This window comes from Dasypus novemcinctus, chromosome 12 (assembly GCF_030445035.2).
Source record: "Dasypus novemcinctus isolate mDasNov1 chromosome 12, mDasNov1.1.hap2, whole genome shotgun sequence".
Taxonomy (NCBI): domain Eukaryota; kingdom Metazoa; phylum Chordata; class Mammalia; order Cingulata; family Dasypodidae; genus Dasypus; species Dasypus novemcinctus.
This window is the reverse complement of record NC_080684.1, coordinates 24,783,949-24,808,582: the sequence shown is the minus strand read 5'-3', so window position 1 is coordinate 24,808,582 and position 24,634 is coordinate 24,783,949. Positions and strand designations below refer to the sequence as shown.

General features: G+C 32.2%; 1 protein-coding gene and 1 pseudogene across 1 annotated transcript; both read right to left on the bottom strand.

Moving 5' to 3' along the window:
• Nucleotides 1–1,729: 1,729 nt before the first annotated feature.
• LOC101431290 (olfactory receptor 6C70-like) lies at nucleotides 1,730–2,671 on the bottom strand. The gene has a single exon (XM_004481675.1). It carries the CDS (start codon nucleotides 2,669–2,671, stop codon nucleotides 1,730–1,732), a length of 942 nt encoding a protein of 313 aa, XP_004481732.1.
• Nucleotides 2,672–20,000: 17,329 nt separating this feature from the next.
• LOC101435643 (olfactory receptor 6C70-like) lies at nucleotides 20,001–20,945 on the bottom strand (annotated as a pseudogene).
• Nucleotides 20,946–24,634: the final 3,689 nt, after the last annotated feature.

Here is a 24,634-nt window from a genome sequence, read left to right as displayed (position 1 = left end):
TCTTGAGAGATTCCCGCTCCTCTTTGAGAATTTAGCAGAACTTCAGAGTGGAGTACAACAAACTTCCCATTCATTGTGTGGCTACAAAGTGGATATCCATAGTCAAATGGGTTTTTTCAATGGCTAAGAGATTTCAAAGTGAGTCGGGAGATCATTCCAGTGGTTACACTTACATGTAGGATCTCACTGACTGCCATACTAAACAATTGCTCAAACACCTGGGCTCCTGAGGACTCTAGGAACATCTATACACCAGAGATTGAAACTTTGACCCTACCTCTTCTTGAATGGAATGTCAATATCATATTGTAAGTTTATGTTGGATGGGAGAAGTTACTATACTGCAGTCAGTTAGAAAAACACTCCCTGCTTCAGAGGTGATGTTGGAGGACAGAGCATTTTGTTTTACTTCTTATTCAATAATGCTGCAGAGATAATGAAATATACTGGAGGATTATCTAGTACATAACTTTTATATTTAGCTTCTCAAGTTATTCTAGGCAGACTGGCAGCGACAATTATTGTTTTAGCATTTGGAAAATAATATTTCCCTTTAACTTTACATTTATCTTCCTGAGAAGCATTCACTTCTTTTAATTTATCTTGAAGAACAGAGTCCACCAATAGGCAAATATTAATATTATCAAGAATACTGACTGGATAAATCTATGCTATCTGTAAAAATAAACAAACACCAACAACAAAAAACAACTAATACCACAAACAACAATGGAAAATATTCTTTTGGTGATAGCTTAATCAGCACCACTCTACTAAATCAGTTGGTATAACAGCATAACTACACATTCAACAGGACAAATAAAATACTGTGGAATCTATGTGTTTCAATTACTGACAGTTGAGAATAAAAAACAAAATAGATAACGTCATACCTGTACTTTAGAGGAAATGAATCATATTTTTGTATATAAACAAACCATTTCTTTAAATTAAGATATTGATATTCAATATAATTTTCTATTTAAGAATTATGCATAGTGAAAAACATAATTATAAGACGGTCATAAAATCCATCATATGTTCTCATTTATTCAATATGTTCTTTGGCATATCCAAGAAATTAAACTGGCTTTATGTGTTCTTGAAAAAAAAATGTTTGTAAAATCAACTATAGGAGTATGAAATCAGAATATATTTTCTACTTCAATTATGAAAGTATGGCCAAAACAAATAATAAAATAAATTTACACTAATTAAATAATTGATTTATGTTCAAATAAAGCTGTTTCCTTGTGTTGCCTATCATCATTATAAATTATCACAGAACAAAATTCACCTCTACATTATTCTTTTAAAGAGTAAGTTCTCTTGGAAGATTTTAAGCATATATAATGATAAAAGAATTCAAATTTTTTTCAAGAATGTAGCTTTAAATAACAGAACACACAATTATTTAAATTATTTATTTAAAATTTCTGAGCTCACCAAAGATTTATATTCAATAATATAGTCAAATCCCTTTATTAATTTTAATCTAAAGTATCTTCCATGGAGGAAGAAATTCTGTAATTTTTAATTTCTAACACAGAATGTCTTTCATATGGAATAACAGTTAATCCAGAAAGGATAGAATAGAAATAGTCTCTAAATTCAGGGTGGCTAAAGTGAGCACTAGAGTTTACTGGATATGAATCATTCATCTTGAAGGGTCAGACTAACTTTTGTTAAATTTATATGTCTTCATGTTAAGTTATTTCAATAACTAGCCTTATTTTTCTGAAGAGGAAGGAAATATCTTTTTTAATACAATTTGCAAGGCTTTTTGAACTTGCTGGTTCCTCAGAGTATAAATGAATGGATTCAACAAAGGTGCAACTGAAGTATTGAGCACAGCTACTCCTTTACTTAGTGTAGCTCTCTCATTTGCTGATGGCTTTATGTAGATGAAGATACAACTTCCATAAGTGATGGAGACAACAATCATGTGAGATGAGCAGGTAGAAATTGCTTTTTTCTTTTGTTGTGCTGAAGGGAATTTTAGAATTGTCTTGATGATATAAAAGTAAGATAGGATTACTAAGGACAATGTGACAATGAGGGTCATCACAGCTAATAAAAAAGCAATCAATTCTAGTATCTGTGTGTCTGAGCAAGAAAGTTGTAGGATAGGAGAAACGTCACAAATGAAATGATCAATGATATTTGAACCACAGAAATCCAGGTTAAGAGCTAAAATTAGTGGAGGAAAAATGACCAGGAAGCCAGTCACCCAGGAGCTGAGTACAAGCTGGTGACAAAGTCTTCTACTCATGATGGATGCATAATGCAAAGGTTTGCAGATGGCAACATAGCGGTCATAGGACATAGCAGCTAGAAGGAAAAATTCTGTAACCCCCAGTAAGATATAAAAAAACAACTGAGACATACAACCACCATAGGAAATGGTCCTTTCCTTGGTCACAATGGTGACTAGGAATCTGGGGATGCAAACAGTTGTGAATGAGATTTCCAGGAAAGAAAAATTACGAAGGAAGAAATACATTGGGGTCTTTAGATGGGAATCCAGCAGAGTGAGGGCAATGATGGTTAAGTTCCCTGTTATGCTCAACAAGTAATTTAGAAATAGAAATACAAAAATTACCACCTGTAATTGAGAGTTATCTGTCAGTCCCAGTAGGATAAACTCTATCTGTTTGGTATAGTTCTTCATTTCACTTCTGTGACTTCAATTAAGTTCTAGACATTAAAGCCTACAAAATCAGAAATTATACAAGTAGCTTATCTCGAGGAAAATATATTTAGAAAACCCATATTCAGAAATACACACACTTATACTGCAATACTCCGTGGTATTTGATGATATGATCAAGACCTTTGCAACTGAAAAACTTTTAACTATGAATTTAAATGAGCAATTCAATTTTAGAATTTGACCTCTAAACTCCATGTTAGTTGATTGCCCCCTTATTTGTAAACTTCCAGTTAATTGTTCGTCATTCCAGATTTGGCCATCTGTTAAATAAATTAGATAAAAGAGCTTGATTCAGGATTTAAACACAATCCACTAATTTTAAAGTATTAATTTCATCTAAATAAAACATTGCCATTTGGTAAATTAAGAGCTACAATTAATTCCTAAACCGTAGGTTACATATTAATGAAACATATAGTTATAGCCCCAATGTAGTATTTTTTAACTTCCAAATGAACTACTGATAATGAAGACAGAAAATTCTCCTCATGGATGCCTAAATATTTTCAGTAACTGCATCTACCAGAAGGATGAATTTTATAATACTAAAACATGTTACAATGTATTTCCATATGAACTTTAAATGAGAAGTTATAATGTTCCTAACACTACAATAAAGCAATGTGTGTAGCAGAGCAAGTGGTTTTATTTTTCACTTAAATGACTCAATAAGAATAGAAAATTAGTAATGACCTACTTTATTTTATCCAATTAATGGGTTAAATGGGAAAAGCAACATTTTAGAAAATGTTGCTTTATAATTTATCATTCAATACAGATTCCTTAATGTAAGCAATATTAATATTCTAAGAATGGCATGATTATGTGAACAGTCATTAATAATTGACTGACTAAATCTTAGCCATTTTTCCATAAAGTTCAAACTATACAAAGATGCTGACCTTCACCACTATTATTCAGCATTATTCTCAAATCTCTAACCCATTAAACATGTTTATATACCTTATAAATATCGAAAGTTGTTTGGGTGGTAGGTAAAATAGATTTACTTACTACTGATCTGATTTGTCCCTTTTAATAGCGAAAATAATAAACTTAAAAAATTACAACTATAACCAACTTCAGGAACGTGAACAGATAAAACATAGGTGTAAATATAAAATAGTCTTTTCAAAAGAAGGAACAGTAAGAATTTAAAATGATAAATTTTTGCTTTATCAAAAAAATTAAATTCCCATATTATGTGTAAGTTATACATTACATTATTTAAAATAAATAAAAATAGACAACAATGTAAAGATCTCAAAATAAGCCATTCTCTAGATCAAATTTTATTAATTCAGATGAAATATTTTGAAATGAGGACATTGAAAAATATATATTTTCATGAAAAACCTTCTAAACATATTTTAGATAAAAAATCCAAAGCAGTGTCTATAAATTGTTCCTATTTTTACAAATGTCTAAATGCATGCACATAAGAATGATTTCTGCAAATGTAAGTAAAAGTACATAATGATGACTAAACATACTCTTTCAGTGATGTTAAATAATAATGCATTTATATATTTAATAAAATGCAGTCATTCTTTATACTCTATCAAAGAGAAATTAATAATAGCAAAAACTTAGTGATTTGAGAAAAATGATTGGTTCGATATTTTAGAGTCATGTTTTTAACTTGAAAAAAATCAGTGATGCAAAAGATTGTCTTTTATGTCATTAGCAGATCATTGTTCTCATCATTTGAATAAACCTTGCCAATTTTGAAAGTAAACTATTTCTAAACACTGAAAATAAGCACTGACAGAAAAAGTAAACTGTAATACATCATAAATAATGCTTTTCTTCTTTTAAATTCTAGTATTTAAAGTCCATTTATTTTCATTGATTAAATTTTGCCTTTCCCTTTGTCTGTTTGAAGATTTTTTATTTAAAAAAAAATACTGAATGTCTAATATTTTTTCTGTCTATGTGATTATATCTTTCTCTGTGATATGAATTCAGGAACTTTTCTTTCTTTAGATTAAAACATTGCATTACTTTAGGAAATAACTGTTCATTTGATACCTCTTGCTATGTTTCTTCTCTTCTTTTCCTAATTCTTCCAGAAATAATTTCCAGGTATTTGGTGGAGAGGGTATACCTAAGAGAATCATAGATAAATCAAGCCTTTCATTCCTTGTTCTCATCTTAACTTGTTACCGTTTCTTTTCCTAGTATGTCCTTCTTCTTACCTCTACCTTATTCTGAAAAATATATCAAACAGGTCTGTAGTTTTATTGTGGATATCAGAGTAATTTGCAATCTAGAATTAGAAGTAATTCTGCAACCAGTGCAAACTTGGCAATCAATAGTTCTCAGTGACATGTTGTCATTGTTCACATGGGCTTATCAGAATTAGCACTCCCAAGGAGTAATATTTTATATTTTTAAACATACATTTAAAAAACAAAGCCAATTCTCCAGGAAATATATCTTCTTATTGTATTATGTTTAAGATTTAGAGTTGTGTAGGCACTCATTTTCTAGAAGGAGTATATAGTTGTCATTCCCTCCACATTTATATGGTGCCATATCTAGTTTAAACCACTAAAGTATTAGAAATGAAGGTGCAAGTGCATAAGAAACATTACACTCATGCATTTTTGGATTCATAAAACAGACAATGAAAATGATTAATGTTTTACTTGAATAGAAATAATAAAATTTAATCTTTAATCCACTCTGCTTTTTCCTCAAACTTACCTGGAATTTGCAATATTTCCATAATTTTAAAAGAAAATTAGCAGCACTATGTACTAACCTCTTGCAATATATGGTGATATTTTTTTTTCCTCTAGAGGACATAAGCAAGAATCAACCATAGTGAACACTGAACATGCAAACTGAAAAACAATATTTAATTTTGTAAGCAGGAAAATTAATATGAAAGGATATCTCAGGTTAATTCATAGTAGAGAACTAAAGTATGAATGTTTTAGTAGTGTATTTTTCTTCACTATCACATGCATCTGAACATATGGTAGTATCTATGCTTTGGACAATAAATATTTCCAAAAAACTCCTGGGTTTATGACCAAGTAATTTATGAGATAATATATGTGTACCTCTTACTTCCCCCAGCAGATAGTCACAAAAATTATCATAGCTAAAATTATTACTTTGACACTTGGGAAATATTTACTAGTTTTCAATTACTTAAAACGAATCACTGCTTCTTTAAGGGAAAAGCCAAGGGAGATAGTGTCCCTAAGGAGAAAAAAGAAAGATGAAAAAATTTTCAAAAAAGCCTGCAAAATACCAGGCGGCATTTTGTTTTTTCATTTATGTTTTCTCAGAGAAGTTGTAGGATTAGGGAAAAAATCACATAAAATATATTGTTCCCTTGTTCCCATAAATCCACCACTACCATTAACACATTGTGTTAGTATTGTACATTTATTACAACTGATGAAAGCATATTATTATAGTTGTACTATTGACTGTTATTCATGATTTGTACTTTGGCTCTATGTTTGTGTTGTACAATCCTTTTTTTTTATTTAAAATTTTTATTCTAGTTACATATATACAACCTAAAATTTCCTCTTTAACCACATTTAAATATACAATTCAATAATGTTACTTATGTTCACAAAATTTTGCTACCATCCTCAACATACACTACCAAAATGCTTTCTCACCACAAATAGGAACACTACACACTCTAAGCATTAGCTCTCTATTCCCTATCTCCACACTGACACTTGGTAACTCATATTCAAAGTTTTGACTCTATGCATTTTCTTATGCCGATTATTTCATATCAGTGAGTTTACACACTTTTTCTCCTCCTGTGTCTGGCTTATTTCACTCAACATGGTGTCTCAAAATGCATCCATGTTGTGGCATATATCAAAATTTGATTCTTTTTTACAGGTGAAAACTAATCCATTGTATGTATCTGCCACATTTTGTTTAGCAATTCATTGGTTACTGGACACTTGGGTTGCTTCTATCTTTTGACAAATATGAATAATATCATTATGAAAAACAATGTGCAAATATCTGCTTATCACTTGCTTTCAATTCTTTTGAATATATACTTCAAATAAATAATTTCAGGTCACAAGGTAATTCTAAACTCCCCTTTCTGAGGAACCATGCAGCTTTTCCACAGCTGTTACAACATTATATATTACCACCAGCAATGAATGACGGTCCTATTTCTCCATATCCTCAACAAAACTTGTAATTTTCACTTTTTATTTTTTCTTTTTTAAATCATAGCTTTTCTAGTGGGGCTGAAACTTTACCTCATGGTTTTGATTTGCATTTCTCTAGTGGCTAATGATGTCAAACATCTTTTCATGTACTTTTGGCCCTCTACATATCTTCTTTGGAGAAAATGTCTGTTCAAATCTTTTGCCCATTTTTTAACTGGGTTGGTTTGTTGGTTTTTTTTTTTTTTTGTTCCATATTGACAGAACTAGGGGAAAACAACAGCAACACATGATCACATCAACAGATGCAAGAACGGCTTTAGACAAAATTCAGCACACCATCTTGATAAAACACTTAGAAAATAAGAATAGAAAGAAACTTCCTCAACATCAATAAGGCCATATTTGAAAATAAACTGTTAACTTTCTATTCAAAGACTGAAAGTGTTTCCTCTAAAATCAGGAACAAGTCAAGGATGCCCACCGTAACAGTGATTCAACCCGGAAGTGGATGTTCTAACCAGAGCAGTTAGCCATGACAAAGAATTAAAAGGCAACAAAACTGAAAAGGATGAAGTAATAGTTTCCCTATTTTCAGATGACATTATCCAATATATAGAAAATCCTAAAAAATTTACAACAAAACACTGGAACTAATAAGTGAATTCAGAATAGTGGTGAGGTACAAATTCAGCATGCAAATGAAAGTACTTCTTTCTATACAAATTCAGCATGCAAATGAAAGTACTTCTTTCTATACACTAGCAAAGTACAATCTGAAGAGAAAATCAAGAAAAAAATTCCATTTATAGAAGCATCTAAGAATAAAATAGCCAGGAATAAATATACCCGAGAATGCAGAAGACTTGTACACAGAAAACTATGAAACTTTGTTAAAAGAAATCAAAGAAGACCAAAATTAATGCAAGGATATTCTGTGATGATGGGTTGGAAGACTAAATATTGTTAAGATTTCAATTCTACACAAAGTGATTTACAGAACCAATGCAATCCCAATCAAAATTCCAACAGTTTTCTTTGCAGAAATGGAATAGTAAATCTTCAAATTTATATGGAGGTGTAAAGGAATCCTGAAGAGTCAATGCCATCTTGAAGAAGTTGGAGAACTCATACTTATGAATCTTAAAATTTATTACAAAAATACAGTCTTCGAAGATTATGGTTCTGACAAAAGAATCAGCCTATAGACCAATATATTTGAATTGAGATTTCAGAAATAAACCCTTACATCTAAGACCAACTGTTTTTTGATGAAGGTTAAAAAAGAAAGAGTAATCTCCTCAAGAAATACTGCTGGAAAAATGGATGTCCTTATCAACAAAATGAATAAGGACCCCCACCTCCAACCTTATACAGAAATCAACTCAAAATCAAAGACTTAATATAAGAGCTAGCCTATAAGACTGCCAGAAGACTTGCGTTGAGTAATGGTTTCTTAGACTTTACATATGATGCACAAGTAGTGAAAAAAAAAAAAGACAAAAGGGACTTCATAAAATTTAAAAACATTTGTGCATCAAAGAACGTCATCATGAAAGTAAAAAGACAGCTTATAAAATGAAAGAAAATATTTGGAAACCATGCATTTGATAAGGTTTGTATGTATCATTTAATTAAAAATAAGTTTATTATTTCATGCATGATAGTATAACACCATTAGGTTTGTAATATTAAAAAAACTACCCATTTCAAACTATCATTGAGACACTGGAAACTAGCAGGTTAATTTGGATCACAGTCAGTGCATAGATGTCAAGATAACTCCTTTTGAAAGATTTTTGTTCTATGTATGAATCTATAAAAAGGAGAGCAGCATATGAGTAGTCAATACAAGGATCACCAATGGATGTTAAAATCAATTAGGGAACTATTTCAGGAAACAGAATATTGACAGTCTCATAGCATCACCATTCCTGGAAAATGAAACAGAATTTTTACAGTGGAGAAGTCTGGAAGACCTAATGAACAAATAATTAAATTTAGCATCACAAACACTGGGACTCACTGACACTTTATGACTCTTGATGTAAGACTGTGAGAAGGAGACAATATGATGATACTGTATTTTCCCAAAGATAATTAATCTGAAGTTAATTGTGAGAAAACATAGGAGAAAAAATATATACTTTGCAAAGTTTCTACATTGGGCTCTTAAAAAATAACAGTATTGGGAAAGTAAAAATGACAGTGTAACTTCTATATATCAGAGCATGATAATGGAATGATCGTGGATCAAATATAAATATAAAATGAAAGAATATATCTATGAAGACCATTATTGGGACATAATTGAATAGCATTTATTAATCCACAGGAAATTGAAATAGGTTAGCAAATCATTTAAGTAAAAAGAAGCACCTCACTTTCTTTTAAATATTTCACATCTATATCTAAATAATGAAAGCTAGTAAATATTCAGAATAAATGTTCATTTAATTTAAATAAATGTGAAAATTTGTGATACAGTTTTCAAAATATCTAAAAGCATTTCTTCATGAATAGGTTTAATAATATATATATAATTAACATTTTTTAAGCAAACATAAACAATCTTCAAAATTATTCTCAATTCATTTGGTCGTGATATTGATCACAACTTAGAAAGATCAGTCATTCTTCAGGTTGAAAATTAAGGAAGCAATTAGAGTTCCTGAATTATTGAAAATGGATTACACTTAATACTTACTCGATCTTTTATTGTGGATATAGAAACCTATATTAATCTCAAATAATTTATGCAATACCTTAATACTTTTCCATGATATTTTATTTTAAAGAAAAATAGGAACTTCAACTTTGCTTGATTTTTTCAGTCATGGAAACTACACTTTTTATACAATTACAATATCATAACAGTTTTTGGGGTGTGATAATATTATTGTAGTTAAATAGGAGAATTGCTCCTAGGTGAATGTGCTGAGGTGTTTAAATGTCATGATCTGCTACTTACTCTTAAATTATTCTGCAAAAACAATATATAGTCTGTTTAGTGGGGGTGCTCTTTAAGAAATTTTGGTAAATCTAATAAAAGGGCATGCAGTTGTTTGTTTACTATTCTTTCAACTTTTCTGAGTGATTGAAATTTTCTAAAATTAAAAAGCCAGGAAATAAAACAAAACATTGCTGTCCCAGTTCATCATTTATGGAGACATGGCTGACCTTATGGTGAAGTGAAAGAGACCTCACTCAAACTAGGCTCACTTTTCCTTGATTCAGATAAAGGAGAGCTGGAAGATACTGAGATATATGCATAAGCAATATCTTCATAGCATGGAAACTTATAGAAAGACCAAGATGTATTCCAGAGACTGTACTGAGCAGAGAGAGTGCCACTAGACTTATTTATTTACTGTGTGCTCAATTAAGGCAAGTGTCAGTTATAACATGAGAGCACTCTTTATATATAGGTTCCATGTTGGATTAAAACAGAGACATAATTCAAAGATGATCACTGGAAGCGATAACCATGAAAACTAAAATTTATTTTGTAAATACACTCATTCTTTTTCTACAAGTTATTCAATTAATCAATCAATTTATTTAAAAAACAAACTCTAAGAGATGACAGCAAGGGAAGGAGTAAAAACTACTTTGTTCTCAGAATTAAGACAGTCCCTTGACTGACTGTCTTAGACTGCTGTTTGTACCCAGTGGGGAGCATAAAAGTGTTCATTTACTCACATGTGCTTTAGCTCCAAACTAAGTTGTGGGGCCAGAGTGACCTCATGGCACAGAAGAAATAATCCACAGCTGGTTGAGGGCCTTCGGCCAGACGCAGAAAGTTAATGTTTCCAAATTTTGGATGGCACGCCCGGCTTTTTATATTAAGTGATTTTCTAGAGCTCTCAGCTCACCTTCCATTAAATAGTTTCAAAGTTATACACCATTTTATTAATGCTCTTACACTCCTAATAAGCAATAATGTATACAACACATGTTGCTTGTTTACAAGTTAAGTTTTACATTTTATAACAAGGGATTGCTTTTTCATTTAAAAATTTAAAAAGTAAAAATTAAAATTGCATAGGAAATGCAACTTTGAAAAAGAAGAGTGGAGTTGGCTATGGTACCTTAGAGTGAGCCAATACTCATCAATATTTTGAATAGTCTCTTTTTTTCTTTTGCACATGGGTGCAAGTTTTATGGCTTTTAAATATTTTTAAATTTTTAAAAAAAATATAGTTAGATTACACAAAATGTTACACAAAAATATATAAGGGATTCCCATATGCCCCTCTCTCCATAACTTCCATCCTTCCCCAACTTAACAACTTCTTTCATTAGTGTGGTATATTCATTGCAATTGATGAACACATTTGGAGCATTGCCACTAAGAATGGATTTCAGTTAACATTGTAGTTTACAATTTCTCCCACTTAACACTGTAGGTTATGGCAGGGTATACAATGGTCTGTACCTATCGGTGTAATGACTGACATTCAGGACAAAATGCTGCATAGGGTTTAACACCTTAGATCAATGCATAAAACATTAACTGAAGGCTGGTGAGAAGTGGGGTTTTCTTTTGAATTGTAAGAAAAGGACATTTGTGAAAGGGTTGGTAAGAAAGAAAATCAAGCCTGACACCTAAACCATAAGGGAATTATTATTTAGCTTAATTTTAAGAAAGAGATTATAGAAAGGTTAGATTTGCTTTTGTCTTTGCATACATACACATAATTTGTTATATAGCCAGTTCCAAATCTGTAGAAATTGTTGGTTTATTGCTGTATTTCTCTTATACCTTTCATATCTCTGAAGATTGACTAGACCCTGCATTTGGAAAATTATGTAGAGAAAAGATTTGAGGCATACCGTGATTTCACCTCCTTCTGTGATAGATTTTCCTATATTCATTTAAGAGCCAGAACATGGGCATCCTTTCATCTGCTGAAAATCCTTTCTCCACTTGATGTCCTTGATTCCACACTCACCAGTCATTACTCCAACCTACCTCACTGTGAGCTCTTTCTACGGCTTTTTTACTGCTCCCTCCTCATTTCTTGACTTCTATGTGCAGAATTGGCCCAGGAGCAGCCTTTGGATCTCTTATCTTTTCTCTATACTTATTCCCAGTATACTCTCATCCAGTCTCATGTTTAAAACCACGTCTATGCAATGATAACTCCCAATTTTTTAATTTCTAGTTTGTATCTCTCTTGTGAGCTCCAGACCTGTACATATGACTGTGTACTTGACTAAATCAAATCAATACTCTCTTCTTTCAAAGACCAGAGCCAAAGACCAGAGTCATTGTTAACTTCTTTCTTTCTTCTACACTCCACATGTATTCCATTACCAATGTTGTGGGGCCTTCAAAGTATATTTGGAATTGCCACGTTATCACCATCCCCACTTTCACTGTTCTGGCTAAAAACATGCTAACTTTTTGGATATTCTACTAATTTTTAAGTGGGTAGGAATATCACATTGTAGGAAAAACTAGTGTAATCCTTCAGTTTGCAATATGATTTTTTATCAGAGAAATTGCAAATTTACCAACAATCACACATAAAATATCAGATGCCTTGATTGGTTTGTGAGATTTGTCAATTGTCCTATTTTTTTTAACTTTAGTTACCTTTGTTACAATTGATGAAAGATTATTCAAGTCCATATAGTCCATATTTACATAGTACATATTTACATGAAAAGTTACATATTTACAATTTGGGGTGTATTTTTCCCATATACTTCGCAATATGATTTTTGCTTTATTTTCAACTTTCTTTAACACAGTGATAAAAATAGGACATTCATGTGACAGATACAGATATGTTATATTATATACATTTTAATTTTATATACTTTTTATATCCTTTATATCAAAGTCTGGAAACAAATATACTATGACCTAAGAATTCACCCTAAAAAAATCCAATATTGGATCACACATTTTAACTATTTTCTCTAAATTCAAAGATATTAACTCTTTATTTTATATCAACTCATAAAATTAATTATCTTTCTAAACTAGAACCTCATCACTATCCATGCTATTACTTATTCAGCCTGTGGCACTATAAAATCACCTAAATTCAATTTTTTCCTAGGGATCCAAGTTTAACTTTTCTGTTTGAAATAAAATAAAGGACAAGGTTAATCTCTCTCTATTTAAAATCATAATAAGAAGTATAATATGCAAGCAGGGGATCATTATTTCTCAGTCTTTCCTTTGATTTCTGGATAGTCTACATTATAGCTAGAAACTGTATTCCTCCAACATTCCACTAATGGTTCCTAAAGGAATCCAATTAAAAAGTGTTGCCAAAAAAAAGAAAAAAAAGTGTTGCCAAAATTAATTGCAGATTCATTAATTTTATGTCTCCAGAGGGTTATATATGTTTCCTACAAAAAACATCACCTTCTGTAGCATATTCAAAAACACATGTGATTCTTTCTTTTGGAGAAAAGATATTTTGAAAGCCTATATCACTCAGCAATATTTTAAAAAGTCACAAAATGCATAACACTTAAAGTCCAGGAAAAATATTTATGGAAGAATACCGATTGGATTTTTCCATCCTATGCCTCCCAGGCTTTGGAATGAAAAATGGATGGATTTCGATAAAGAGTAATCAAATGTGAACTACACAAAGCCCCAAAATATGGCAAAGGAAATGCAAGAACATTCTGGCCCTTCCTTCCTCCCTCCCTCCCTCCCTCCCTCCCTTCCTTCCTTCCCTCCCTCCTTCCTTCTCTCCCTCCCTCCTTCCCTCCTTTCTTCCCTCCCTCCCTCCCTCCCTCCTTCCTTCCTCCCTCCCTCCCTCCCTCCCTCCCTTCCTTCCTTCCTTCCTTCCTTCCTTCCTTCCTTCCTTCCTTCCTTCCTTCCTTCCTTCCTTCCTATTAAATTACCATGTGTGCACAAGTGTGAGAATAACAGGCTATATTGTCTGATATTCAGAATCCTGGAAAATTTCTATATTAGTTTCCTTAGCACTGGGTAAGTGTTTTCTCCATATCCTAAACCTAAAGTCTGGTTGATGTTCATCCATACTGAAAATTAGCACAAAATTGTCAGAACAGCCACTTTCTCTAAAAGTTCTTTGTAGAACCTGTTTGCTAGAAATTAGGACCTTGAAATACATGATTTTTTTTAAAAAGATAATCATTTGAATATTTCTTAGTATCAAATATTTCATTTGTAAATTATGTATGGAAATACCGGGGAAAGGTAAAAATTTAGGTGCTAATATTTGGTTGTGCAAAAAAGGCAGATTCTTTGTGTTCCAAATACAATTTCATCTTTTTCTGGATCCTCTAAGCCTATTGCTGGGATGAAAAAAAAAAAAAATAGAAGCTTCTCACTAAAAATAAATTCGTATTTCAAGATTAAAACAGTCTACTTTGGATTAATTCATTGCCATTTAAATATTCAATCAATTCAAGCTTTCCTAGAGATCTGTCCCTCTTATCTAGAGATTGTTCCTTCCTACTCTGCTTTTCAAGGTGGACTTTGTATGGAAGGGGACACTTGTGATTCTTATGGCAATGTTTGGGAGTAAACTTTCTACATGTTGTTTCACTGCTGGCACCTACTGACCACTTTCTGAGGCTCTGCTGCTGTCTCTGGGCATTGCTCATTTCCTCACAACTTTTGAAGATTAAGTGTGTCCATGGAATAGTGCAGTCCAGTTCCTTTATCTACACTGATAATTAAATTTCAGATCACAGAACTCTAACAATTATCTTGTCTGCAATGAAACCTGAGGGCATTTCTCAATTCTTGTACTATTTTCTCTGCCTATTCCTTTCAAAATTTGTGAGAACTGAGCTCAGAAATTGCTCACACCTGCCCCAGGAGGAAGACAGGTCCAGTTTTATTAGCCAGACTTCATCAGAGTGGAGAGAACAGTTATTCCAGACACAATATACATAGCCCATTCCATTGTCATCTGCACATACCTGTCATCTTACCCTTTGACTCTATTAATTAAACAGACTATGCTCATTGTTCACTGAAGGATCAACAAGTCCGTTTCTGTCTTTCTAGAAAAAGGAGCAGTAGACCATTCTGAACTTCTAGGTCAGTATCTTTCAAGGTTTTAAGCCTCTGCCTCACTACAATTCTAAGATTTGCATTACCTAGGTGTTTCATTTTTTTGAAAGACCCCACTATTGGTATCGACATCAGTCAGGATCAACTAATTCAGAATAATTGATGGATAAATACAGAAGCTAATCTCATACTTCTGAACAAAATCCCTGTATCTTGAAGGCAGTTTTACTCTGGACTGGTCATAATTTATTCAGATATTCTTTCAGTCTTCCATTCATCAGATCAAGTTGAGCTTGAGTCTATGTTAAGTAGTGGAAATGGCACAGTAGAAGACAGACATCCATCCTACACTATCTGGGTATGACCCATTACATGACCCATTCTATAGATGAGGAAATTAAGGTACAGAGTGCTCATGTGTCATACTCAAGTTCAGACAGTGTGATCATACCAAGACGTTTGGTGGACACAAGATCAGGGATCTATGGATATCTTGCTATAGCAATAATAATAATTTAAATTATATATTATTACTTTATTATATTACATGTAATATATGCATTTTTCTTGTCACATTCTTGGAAACTACACTGTATGAAATATAACATCAGATTATTATTATTTTTTTTTAAGAATGAGTTAATTGAAGTATGTCACTCGTATATAAACATAAACAATAAGTGTATAATACTAGTAGTAAACTTACAAAACAAAAATATATAACACCATACAGGACTCTCATAACTCACCCTACCACCAATAACTTGCATTGTTGTTAAACCTTGTTAATTAATGATTAAAGAGCATTGTCAGAATATTACTACTAACCAAAATATTTTCCCCCAACCAATCCTATTGTTATGATCTTTATATAATTTATATATGAATGTGCATAAACAGTTAAGTGTATAGTAAAAGCTGTGAACTTACAAAGGAAACATGCATAACAACATACAGTTGTCCCCTACATCAACTCTCCACCAACACCTTGCATTGTCGTGTGATGTATGTTACAAATTTTGAAAGAATATTGTCAAAATCTTACTATCAATCATAGTCCTTATCTTACATTTGGTGCATTTTTCCCTGAACTCACCCTATTATTATTTTTAAAATATATTTTTCTGACAGAAGCTGTAAACTTAAAAACAATCATGTACATGTGCAGACTTCCCAAACAGCACACTTCCATCAACACGACACACTGTGGTGGAATGTTTACTACAGATAAGATTATAATTACAAAATTTTAGACAACTTTCTGTAAGTTAAGTATTATACATATATATATATATATATATACAGTAGGTGATTATCAAAGCAGAGATTAAAAATCTGTATTTTGGAAGTAATAAAAACAATCTTTTATTACTAAATAGATTCTGACAAGTGATTATAATTATGAGGGATAGCTAATTTGCCATTTTTGTTAAATGCAGGTTTTTGGTTCTTGGTGCAGAATATGAGCATTTAAAAGGTATTTGAAATCATATGATGAATTGATGTTTACTCTTATGTCTTCCTATAAATTGTCCAGAATTCAGAGCTTAACATGGGAAATAAGACAACAATTTCAGAATTCATTCTTCTGGGACTTACGGATGATGCAGCCTTACAAATTGTGATATTCTTTATGTTTATCACATACTTATTAAGTGTAAGTGGAAACACAACCATCATCATGTTAACACTGACAAATGCTTCTTTGAAGACTCCCATGTATTTCTTCCTCAGGAATTTCTCACTATTAGAAATTTCATTCACAGTAGCCTGTATTCCTAGATTTCTGATCAGGTGGTACACAGGAATCCTGTATTTTACATGTGATTATTGGCAAACTTACAATTTCTCTAATAAAAAATCATATTGCAACCTGAACTATTGCACTACTGTTTCTTATGATGTGAGCTCAGTTCCAACATTTCTACCCACTTAAAAATTAGTAAAATATCAAAAAATTAAGATACTTTTAGTGAGAAGAGTAGAAGTGGGGAAGGTGAGAAGTGGTGCAATTCTGAAAATACTTTGAAGCCTCTGCAACATATATGTATATGTATTCTGTGTATGTATATATGATATATATATATATATGTATATGTATATATATATATAATCTTCATTGCCAGAACTGCCAAAAAGTACCATCAATGGGCTGGCTTAAATAAATAACAGTTTTTTTTAAATTAGTGTACACTTTGAAGCTGGAAGGCAAAAATCAAAATGTTAGCAGTCTATGCCTCATCTGAAGTCTCTAACATTTTGGTGGTATCATTCTGACATTATTCTCTGCCTCCACCACATGATGATCTGTCTCTTTCAGTTACCTCCTGTGATTTCTATTCTGTGTCAAATTGCTTTTGCTTATAAGGATTTCAGTTTTATAGGGTTAAGGTCAACCTTGACTTGATTTGGCCTCATCTTAATAGGATCCTTGAAGGTCCTCTTTAAAAATGAGTTTCACAACAATGATCTAGGGGTTATGACTTGAACATATACTTGTGGATGATGTGAAAAAATACCCAATTCTAAATATATATACAATGCAAATATATAATATGTAATATAATGCAAATATATATACAAATATATAATAATTTCATATTTATACATCCAATTCCAATTCAACACTCTACAAGGTACTTAATAGATGTTCTTCTTTACATATTTGTAATTTCTTTCTCCTACAGGGTAACAGTAGTATGTCATTCTCTTCAATGTATCATTTGCATAAGTCTAAAACACACACAAAACAGTTACAGAATTGATAACCCACATCACTGCTTAGAGTGAATCTACTAAGCAGAATTCAATTATTGCTTAAAATTTTACATAGATTTTACATCTGAAGAAATGTGTAAATATTATGAGTACAATTTGGTGGGTTTTGACAAATGAATATATTGATGGAACCCACATCCTTATTTACTGTCAAGATTCACGGATCAATTGCAAGCTTCTATTCTGAGTTGTGGGTTACTTTTGTATCTAGAGATAAACTATGGTCAATAGTAAGCACCATTATCCAAGGAGACCTCCATACGTCTATTATAAAACAGTCACACATGAAATTCCTTTTGAAAAAATAAAGAGAAATTGGTTGTTATTCAGATTAAAATAGTTGCTTTAAAATTTACTTCAATGTTTTGTTTTTTCGTTTTTGGTCTAAAGCAACTATTTACTGGATTCACAGATTCCGATGTAAGGAATTTCTACAGAGAGTAAAGCAGATCCTACCTCTGCTCCATTATGTTTTGGGCCTCATGGAAGACATGAAGACTGGGTTTGGAACCATCTGATGGTATCTTTGCTCAAGAGTATGGCAGTTGAATCTGGCTGTCAGTTTGTTTATTTTTTCCACAGCAAAGTGACTGGGTTTCAAGATGAAATATGGCAAAATAGAAAACGCTAAAAAGGAAACTTGGAATCACATAGCAGCTTTTCTCCCATACCTTGCTAGTTGAGGCAGTTATTAGCTTCTGTCCAAATTCAATCAAATGAAACTTTGATTTCTCTTATTCTTGAAAGGAGTACCAGTGTCATATTGTAAGATAACGTTGGATGGGAGAGATTGCTTTATTGAAGCCATTTAGGAAAACGCTATCTTCAACAGAGGTGATATTATACGATGGAACATATTGCTTTATTTCTTATTCCACAGATGAAGAAAAAATACTGGAAGTTTACCTAGGACATTAACTTATAAATTTAGTTCCTCAAGTTATTCTAGGAAGACTGGCAGCAACACCGTTGTTTTGATATTTTTGGAAATATATTGGCTTCTTAACTTTGCATTGACTTTACTGAAACTGATTCACTTTAACTTAGCTTGAAGATCAAAGAATCCACCAATAATCTGGTAATATACTTCACTGAACCATTTGTGTTTACTATCCCATTGATCATAAGATTGATAGGCAAATATTTTCAAGAACATTGACTCGAGAAGTACATGGTACCTATAGGCATAGGCAAAACCTAATGCTGCTAAAATGAATGGAAGATATCCTTGTGCTGGTAGCTTAATCAGGACCTCTCTACTACATGAATTGTTACAATGGCATATTCAGCAGGAAAATTATGAAGTTATGGTACCTATGCGTTCTAAGAACTGACAGTTGGGAGTAAAAACCATAATAGATACTTTAATACCCTTATTTTGTACTCAATGAAACATAATTTTTGTTTTTAAATTAATCAATTATTTAAATTTTAATGCATTCATATTCAATATAATTTAATATTTAAAAATTATACATATTGTGAAAAACTAATAATTACAGGACGTGTCATAAAGTTCACTGTATGTTTCCATTTATTCAATAAATTCATTGGCATATCCAAGAAATTAAACTTGCTTTATGAGTTTTTGGAAAAAATTGTCTATAAATTCAATTACTGGTGTATTAAAACAAAGTTTATTTTCTACTCCAATTTTTAAAATATGACCAATATAAATACTAAAATAAAATAAAATAAAATAAAATAAAAAATATTAAATAAATTATTTATTTTCAGAGATAATTAAGCTTTCCCATGTTGACATTTGATATTAGAAATAATAATTCTATAAAATTGACCTTTATATTATTCTTTTAAAGTAAGTTTTCTTGGAATATTTTAAGCATATATAATAACAAAATTCAATTTATCTGACAATTTCCAAGAACATGGCTTAAAAGAAAATAATATACAATTATTTAAATTATTTAAATTTCTGTTGTCCCCAAAGATTTATATTCTATAATACAATTAAAATCTTTTATTAATTTTATCCTTAAATATCTTCCTTAAATATAATTTTGTAATTTCTAGTTTCTAAGACAGAAACTCTTTCATATGGAATAACAGAAAGTTAAACTCAGAATTGACAGGAATCTCATATTTTTAATGTATTTTTTTCGTGATGTATATATCTTCAAAAAATATAATTAAAAAAAACATAAAAAATAGGATCAACCTTAAAAAATTGATAAAATGGAAATAATTTCTAAATTCAGGCAGGAAGAAATGACCTATGAAATTATTAGATATGAACAATTAAACTAAAAGAGTTAAAGTAAATTCCATTTAATGTTCCTTTTATGTCTTCAAGTTAATTAATTCAACAAATAGTCTTATTTTTAGAAGAAGACAATATTTTTTTCAATACAGTTTGCAAGGCCTTTTGAACTTGCTGGTTCCTCAGAGTATAAATGAATGGATTCAACAAAGGTGCAACTGAAGTACTGAGCAGAGATACTGCTTTACTTAAAGTAACTCTCTCATTTGCTGATGGCTTTATGTAGATGAAGATACAGCTTCCATAAGTGATGGAGACAACAATCATGTGAGAAGAGCAGGTGGAAAATGCTTTTTTCTTTTGCTGAGCTGAAGGGAATTTTAGAATTGTCTTGATGATATAGAAGTAAGATAAGATTACTAAGGACAATGTGACAATGAGGGTCATCACAGCTAATAAAACGCAATCAATTCTAGTACCTGTGTGTCTGAGCAAGAAAGTTGTAGGATAGGAGAAACGTCACAAATGAAATGATCAATGATATTTGAACCACAGAAATCCAGGTTAAGACCTAAAATCAGTGGAGGGAAAATAACCAGGAAGCCAGTCACCCAGGAGCTGAGTACAAGCTGGTGACAAAGTCTTCTACTCATGATGGATGCATAATGCAAAGGTTTGCAGATGGCAACATAGCGGTCATAGGACATGGCAGCCAGAAGGAAAAATTCTGTACTCCCCAGGAAGATGTAAAAGAACAACTGAGATGCACAGCCATTATAGGAAATGGTTTTTTCCTTGGTCACAATGGTGACTAAGAACCTGGGAATGCAAGCAGTTGTGAATGAGATTTCTAGGAAAGAAAAATTATGAAGGAAAATACATTGGGGTCTTTAGATGGGAATCCAACAGAGTGAGGGCAATGATGGTTAAGTTCCCTGTTATGCTCAACAAGTAATTTACAAATAGAAATACAATTACCATCTGTAATTGAGAGTTATCTGTCAGTCCCAGTAGGATAAACTCTATCTGCTTGGTACGGTTCTTCATTTCACTTTTGTGATTTCAATTAAATTCTAGAAATAAAAGGTTATGGAGATCAGAAATTATGTGAGTGGCTTTATATCTAATGAAAGATAAAGAAAATGAACATTATTCAGGAGCATACACACTTTAATTGTTAATATAATACTTCATGGAAGTTGAAGGTATTGTCAAGAACTGAGCAACACTACACTCTGGTTTATTGAATTTACCCCACTCAGCTAACACGGAGGTAAAGAAGGTCAACCACCACACCAGGGAGCCAAGAATGCCTACAACTGAAAGAAGGAGAACTGCATTGCATCCATGTGGAATCTAAGCCCCCTCTTGATATAGATGTGGAGTGGACACAACCATTCCAAGGTCCACAGGATGAAGGAATAGAGTATAGATTAGAGTGGACTTCCTGATATTCTATTCATGAACTATTGTGATTAATAATCAAAGAAAATGTTTCCTGGGTGTGGAGAAAGTGGCCATGGTGGCTGCTGGGGGTAGGAAGTGGGAGGAAGAGATGTGATGTGGGGGCATTTTCGGGACTTGGAGTTGTCCTGGGTGATGCTGCAGGGACAGTTACCGGACATTGTATGTCCTCCCATTGCCCACTGGGTGGGCAATCTATTGGGGTGGCAGTCTGAGAGACTGAGTTGGTGAGTATGACTTGGACTTGCTCTACCAGAGTTTGTCATGAGTGCAGAGGACCAGCTTGCAGACAGTTGGGACAGAGTGAGAATTATTTAAGTTGACAATTGGTGTGGAGAAAGTGGCCATGGAGGCTGCTGGGGGTAGGGAATGGAAGGAAGAGATGAGATGTGGAGGCATTTTCGGGACATGGAGTTGTCCTGGGTGATGCTGCAGGGAGAGTTACCAGACATTGTATGTCCTCCCATGGCCCACTGGGTGGAATGTGGAAGAATGTGGGCTATGGTGTGGACCATTGTCCATGAGGTGCAGTGGTGCTCAGGGATGTATTCACCAAATGCAATGAATGTCTCATGATGATGGAGGAGGTTGTTGTTATGGGGGGGGTGTGGGGTGAGGGAGGTGGGGGTATATGAGGGCCTCATATTTTTTTAATGTAATATTAAAACAATAAATAAAGACAAAATAAATAAATAAATAAAAGAAAGTGGAGAGGACATTCCGTGAAACTCCTGTAAACTTTAAATGGGGAATTTCTAAGGCCTCTATCAAGCACAAACCCAGGAAAAGAAGCACAAGCGTCACATCGTCTCAGATGAGTCTCAGATAAAGGAGAGAGTATCCTGAACTCCTCATTTGCCTTAGGCTTATTTTTTTGATAGAAGGGTTAAATTCTGAAGGAGATCACCAGACAAACAGAGTCGATTACCAAAAATAGGAAAGGTGCTTTCTGCCTTGATCTTTTTATTTTGATTACTTACTGGCATTCAAAAAAGTCTTTGTCATATCACTATTTGGATACAAACTTAAGAAACAGCTTCAGGCTAAATTCCAGTGTTAGCACTTTACATATTAAAAGTAGTGGGCAGCAAAAAATTATAAGACAAACACAAAGAAAGAAATAATGGTCCATACAAATGAATAAGGGAAAATTCCAGCAACTATCAATGAAAAGGGTCAGACTTTTGGTTTATCAGACATAGATTTTTAAAAAATGATGTTCAGTATTCTCAAGGAGATAAATGAAAAGACAGAGGAAAAACTATAGGGTATGAGAAAAACAGTGAATGGAATCTCCCTGAGAAATACTGGGGTTTAAGAATACAGGAACTTAATGAAAATGGAGTATTAATGTATCCAACTACTATTGTTGAATTGCCTATTTCTCCTATTCATTCTGACAGTTTTTGTTTCATGTAATTCTGAGCTCTGTTGTTGGGTACATATTTGTTTATCATTACTATATATTTTTCATGATTTCCCTCTTATCGTCATGCACTATCACTTTTTATCACTAGTAACATTTTTGTTTTAAAGTCTATTTTGCCTAATATTAGTATAGGCACTACAGGTTTCTAATTGCTGCCATTTGTATGATATATCTTTTATCCATTTCACTTTTAACCTATTTGAATGTTTTCTCTAGAAATCACATACATAGAAAGTTAGAACTTGTTTGTTTTTTCCAGTCCAACAATCTCTATCTTTAGATTGTTTCATCAATCTTTATTTAGTGTTATTATCAATTAGAATATATGCCTGCCATTTTCTTTTTCTCCATGACTTAAGTCTGTTTTGTTTCTCTATTCTTCTTTTGTCATTTTCTTTTGCATCAAGTGAATATTTTTAGCGTAACTTTTTACTTCTTTAAACTATTTTTTCACAGTATTTCTTGTTATTTTCTTCAATGATTATTAACATATTAACATATCGATATCTACTTCAAATTTATACTAAATTAACTCCAGGGAGATATAGAAATATAAATTCTATATATCTCTTTTTCCTCTTCCTCCTTTATAAGCTATTATTATTATACATATTATATCTATTTAGTTTAAAAGTTAAAAAATACACTATTATAATTATTACTTTATACAATTTCATATCTTTCAAATAAGCTGAAAGAATAAAGGAGAGGAAGTAAATATAATTTTTATATTAACATTATTTGTCATTTCTGATTCTCTTGATTTATTCATGTGAATTCTAATCATCCTCTGGTGTCATTTCCTTTTTCCATTATAACTTTGCTCCCACAAAACTCCACTGTGCTGTTATTGTCAAATGTATTACATTTCTTATATATTATAGGTTAATATATAAATAAATGTTGGGAAAGACATTTTTATTTATACTCTTTTAAAATTATATAATTGCTTTTACTGGTTGTCTTTAGTTTTTCATGTAGATTCAAATTACTGTCTGGAACCTGGGGAACTTCAATAACATTTCTTGTAAGGAAAGTCTGGTCACAATGAATTGAAACAAATCTTCATGCAAAAACTTGTGTGCATGTTCACCAGAGCACTATTCATAAAAACTGAAAATTTGAGACAACCCCAAAGTTCATCAATTGACAAATGGATAAATGTGGTATATCAATATGTGGTATATCATTCAATGGAATACTATTCAGCCACAAAAACAATGAATTACTAATATATGCTGCAGCATGGGTCGACCTTGAAAATATGGTGAAAAGTCAAGGAAGCCAAACACAAAGATCATATATTAGATGATTTAATGTAAATGAAATGTCCAGATTAGGCAAATTCATAGAGCAAGGAAGTAAATTATTGGTCCTGGGGCTGAAGGGAAAGTCGAATGAGAGTGACTGTTCAATGGGTATGTGTATCTTTCTTTTAGACAAATGAAGGCTTTATGATATAACAAGGAATCTGGTTATGATGGGAGAAATTCAGCCAACCGAGCACCATAACGCACGTATTGTGTCTGAGAATTCTGAATGGCTTTACTTTCCAGCTCAACCACCACTTTGGTGACAAACCCCAAATAGAGACTGACTAAATTCATGTGCGCACAACCTGAAAATCTTTTACTTCATCATTTTATCACATGCCTCTTGCTTTCTGCTCTACACTTTATTGCTAATACTGTGGTGTAATATATTGTAGGAGCTATGCAGTGCCCATAAATATAGAATATAGAACCCAGTAGTACAGGGCAATTAATACAATGTAGGCAAAATTTGACCAATGGGGGATGAGAACCAGTGGATTAATCCTCCTTATTTTTCACTCAAGATACAC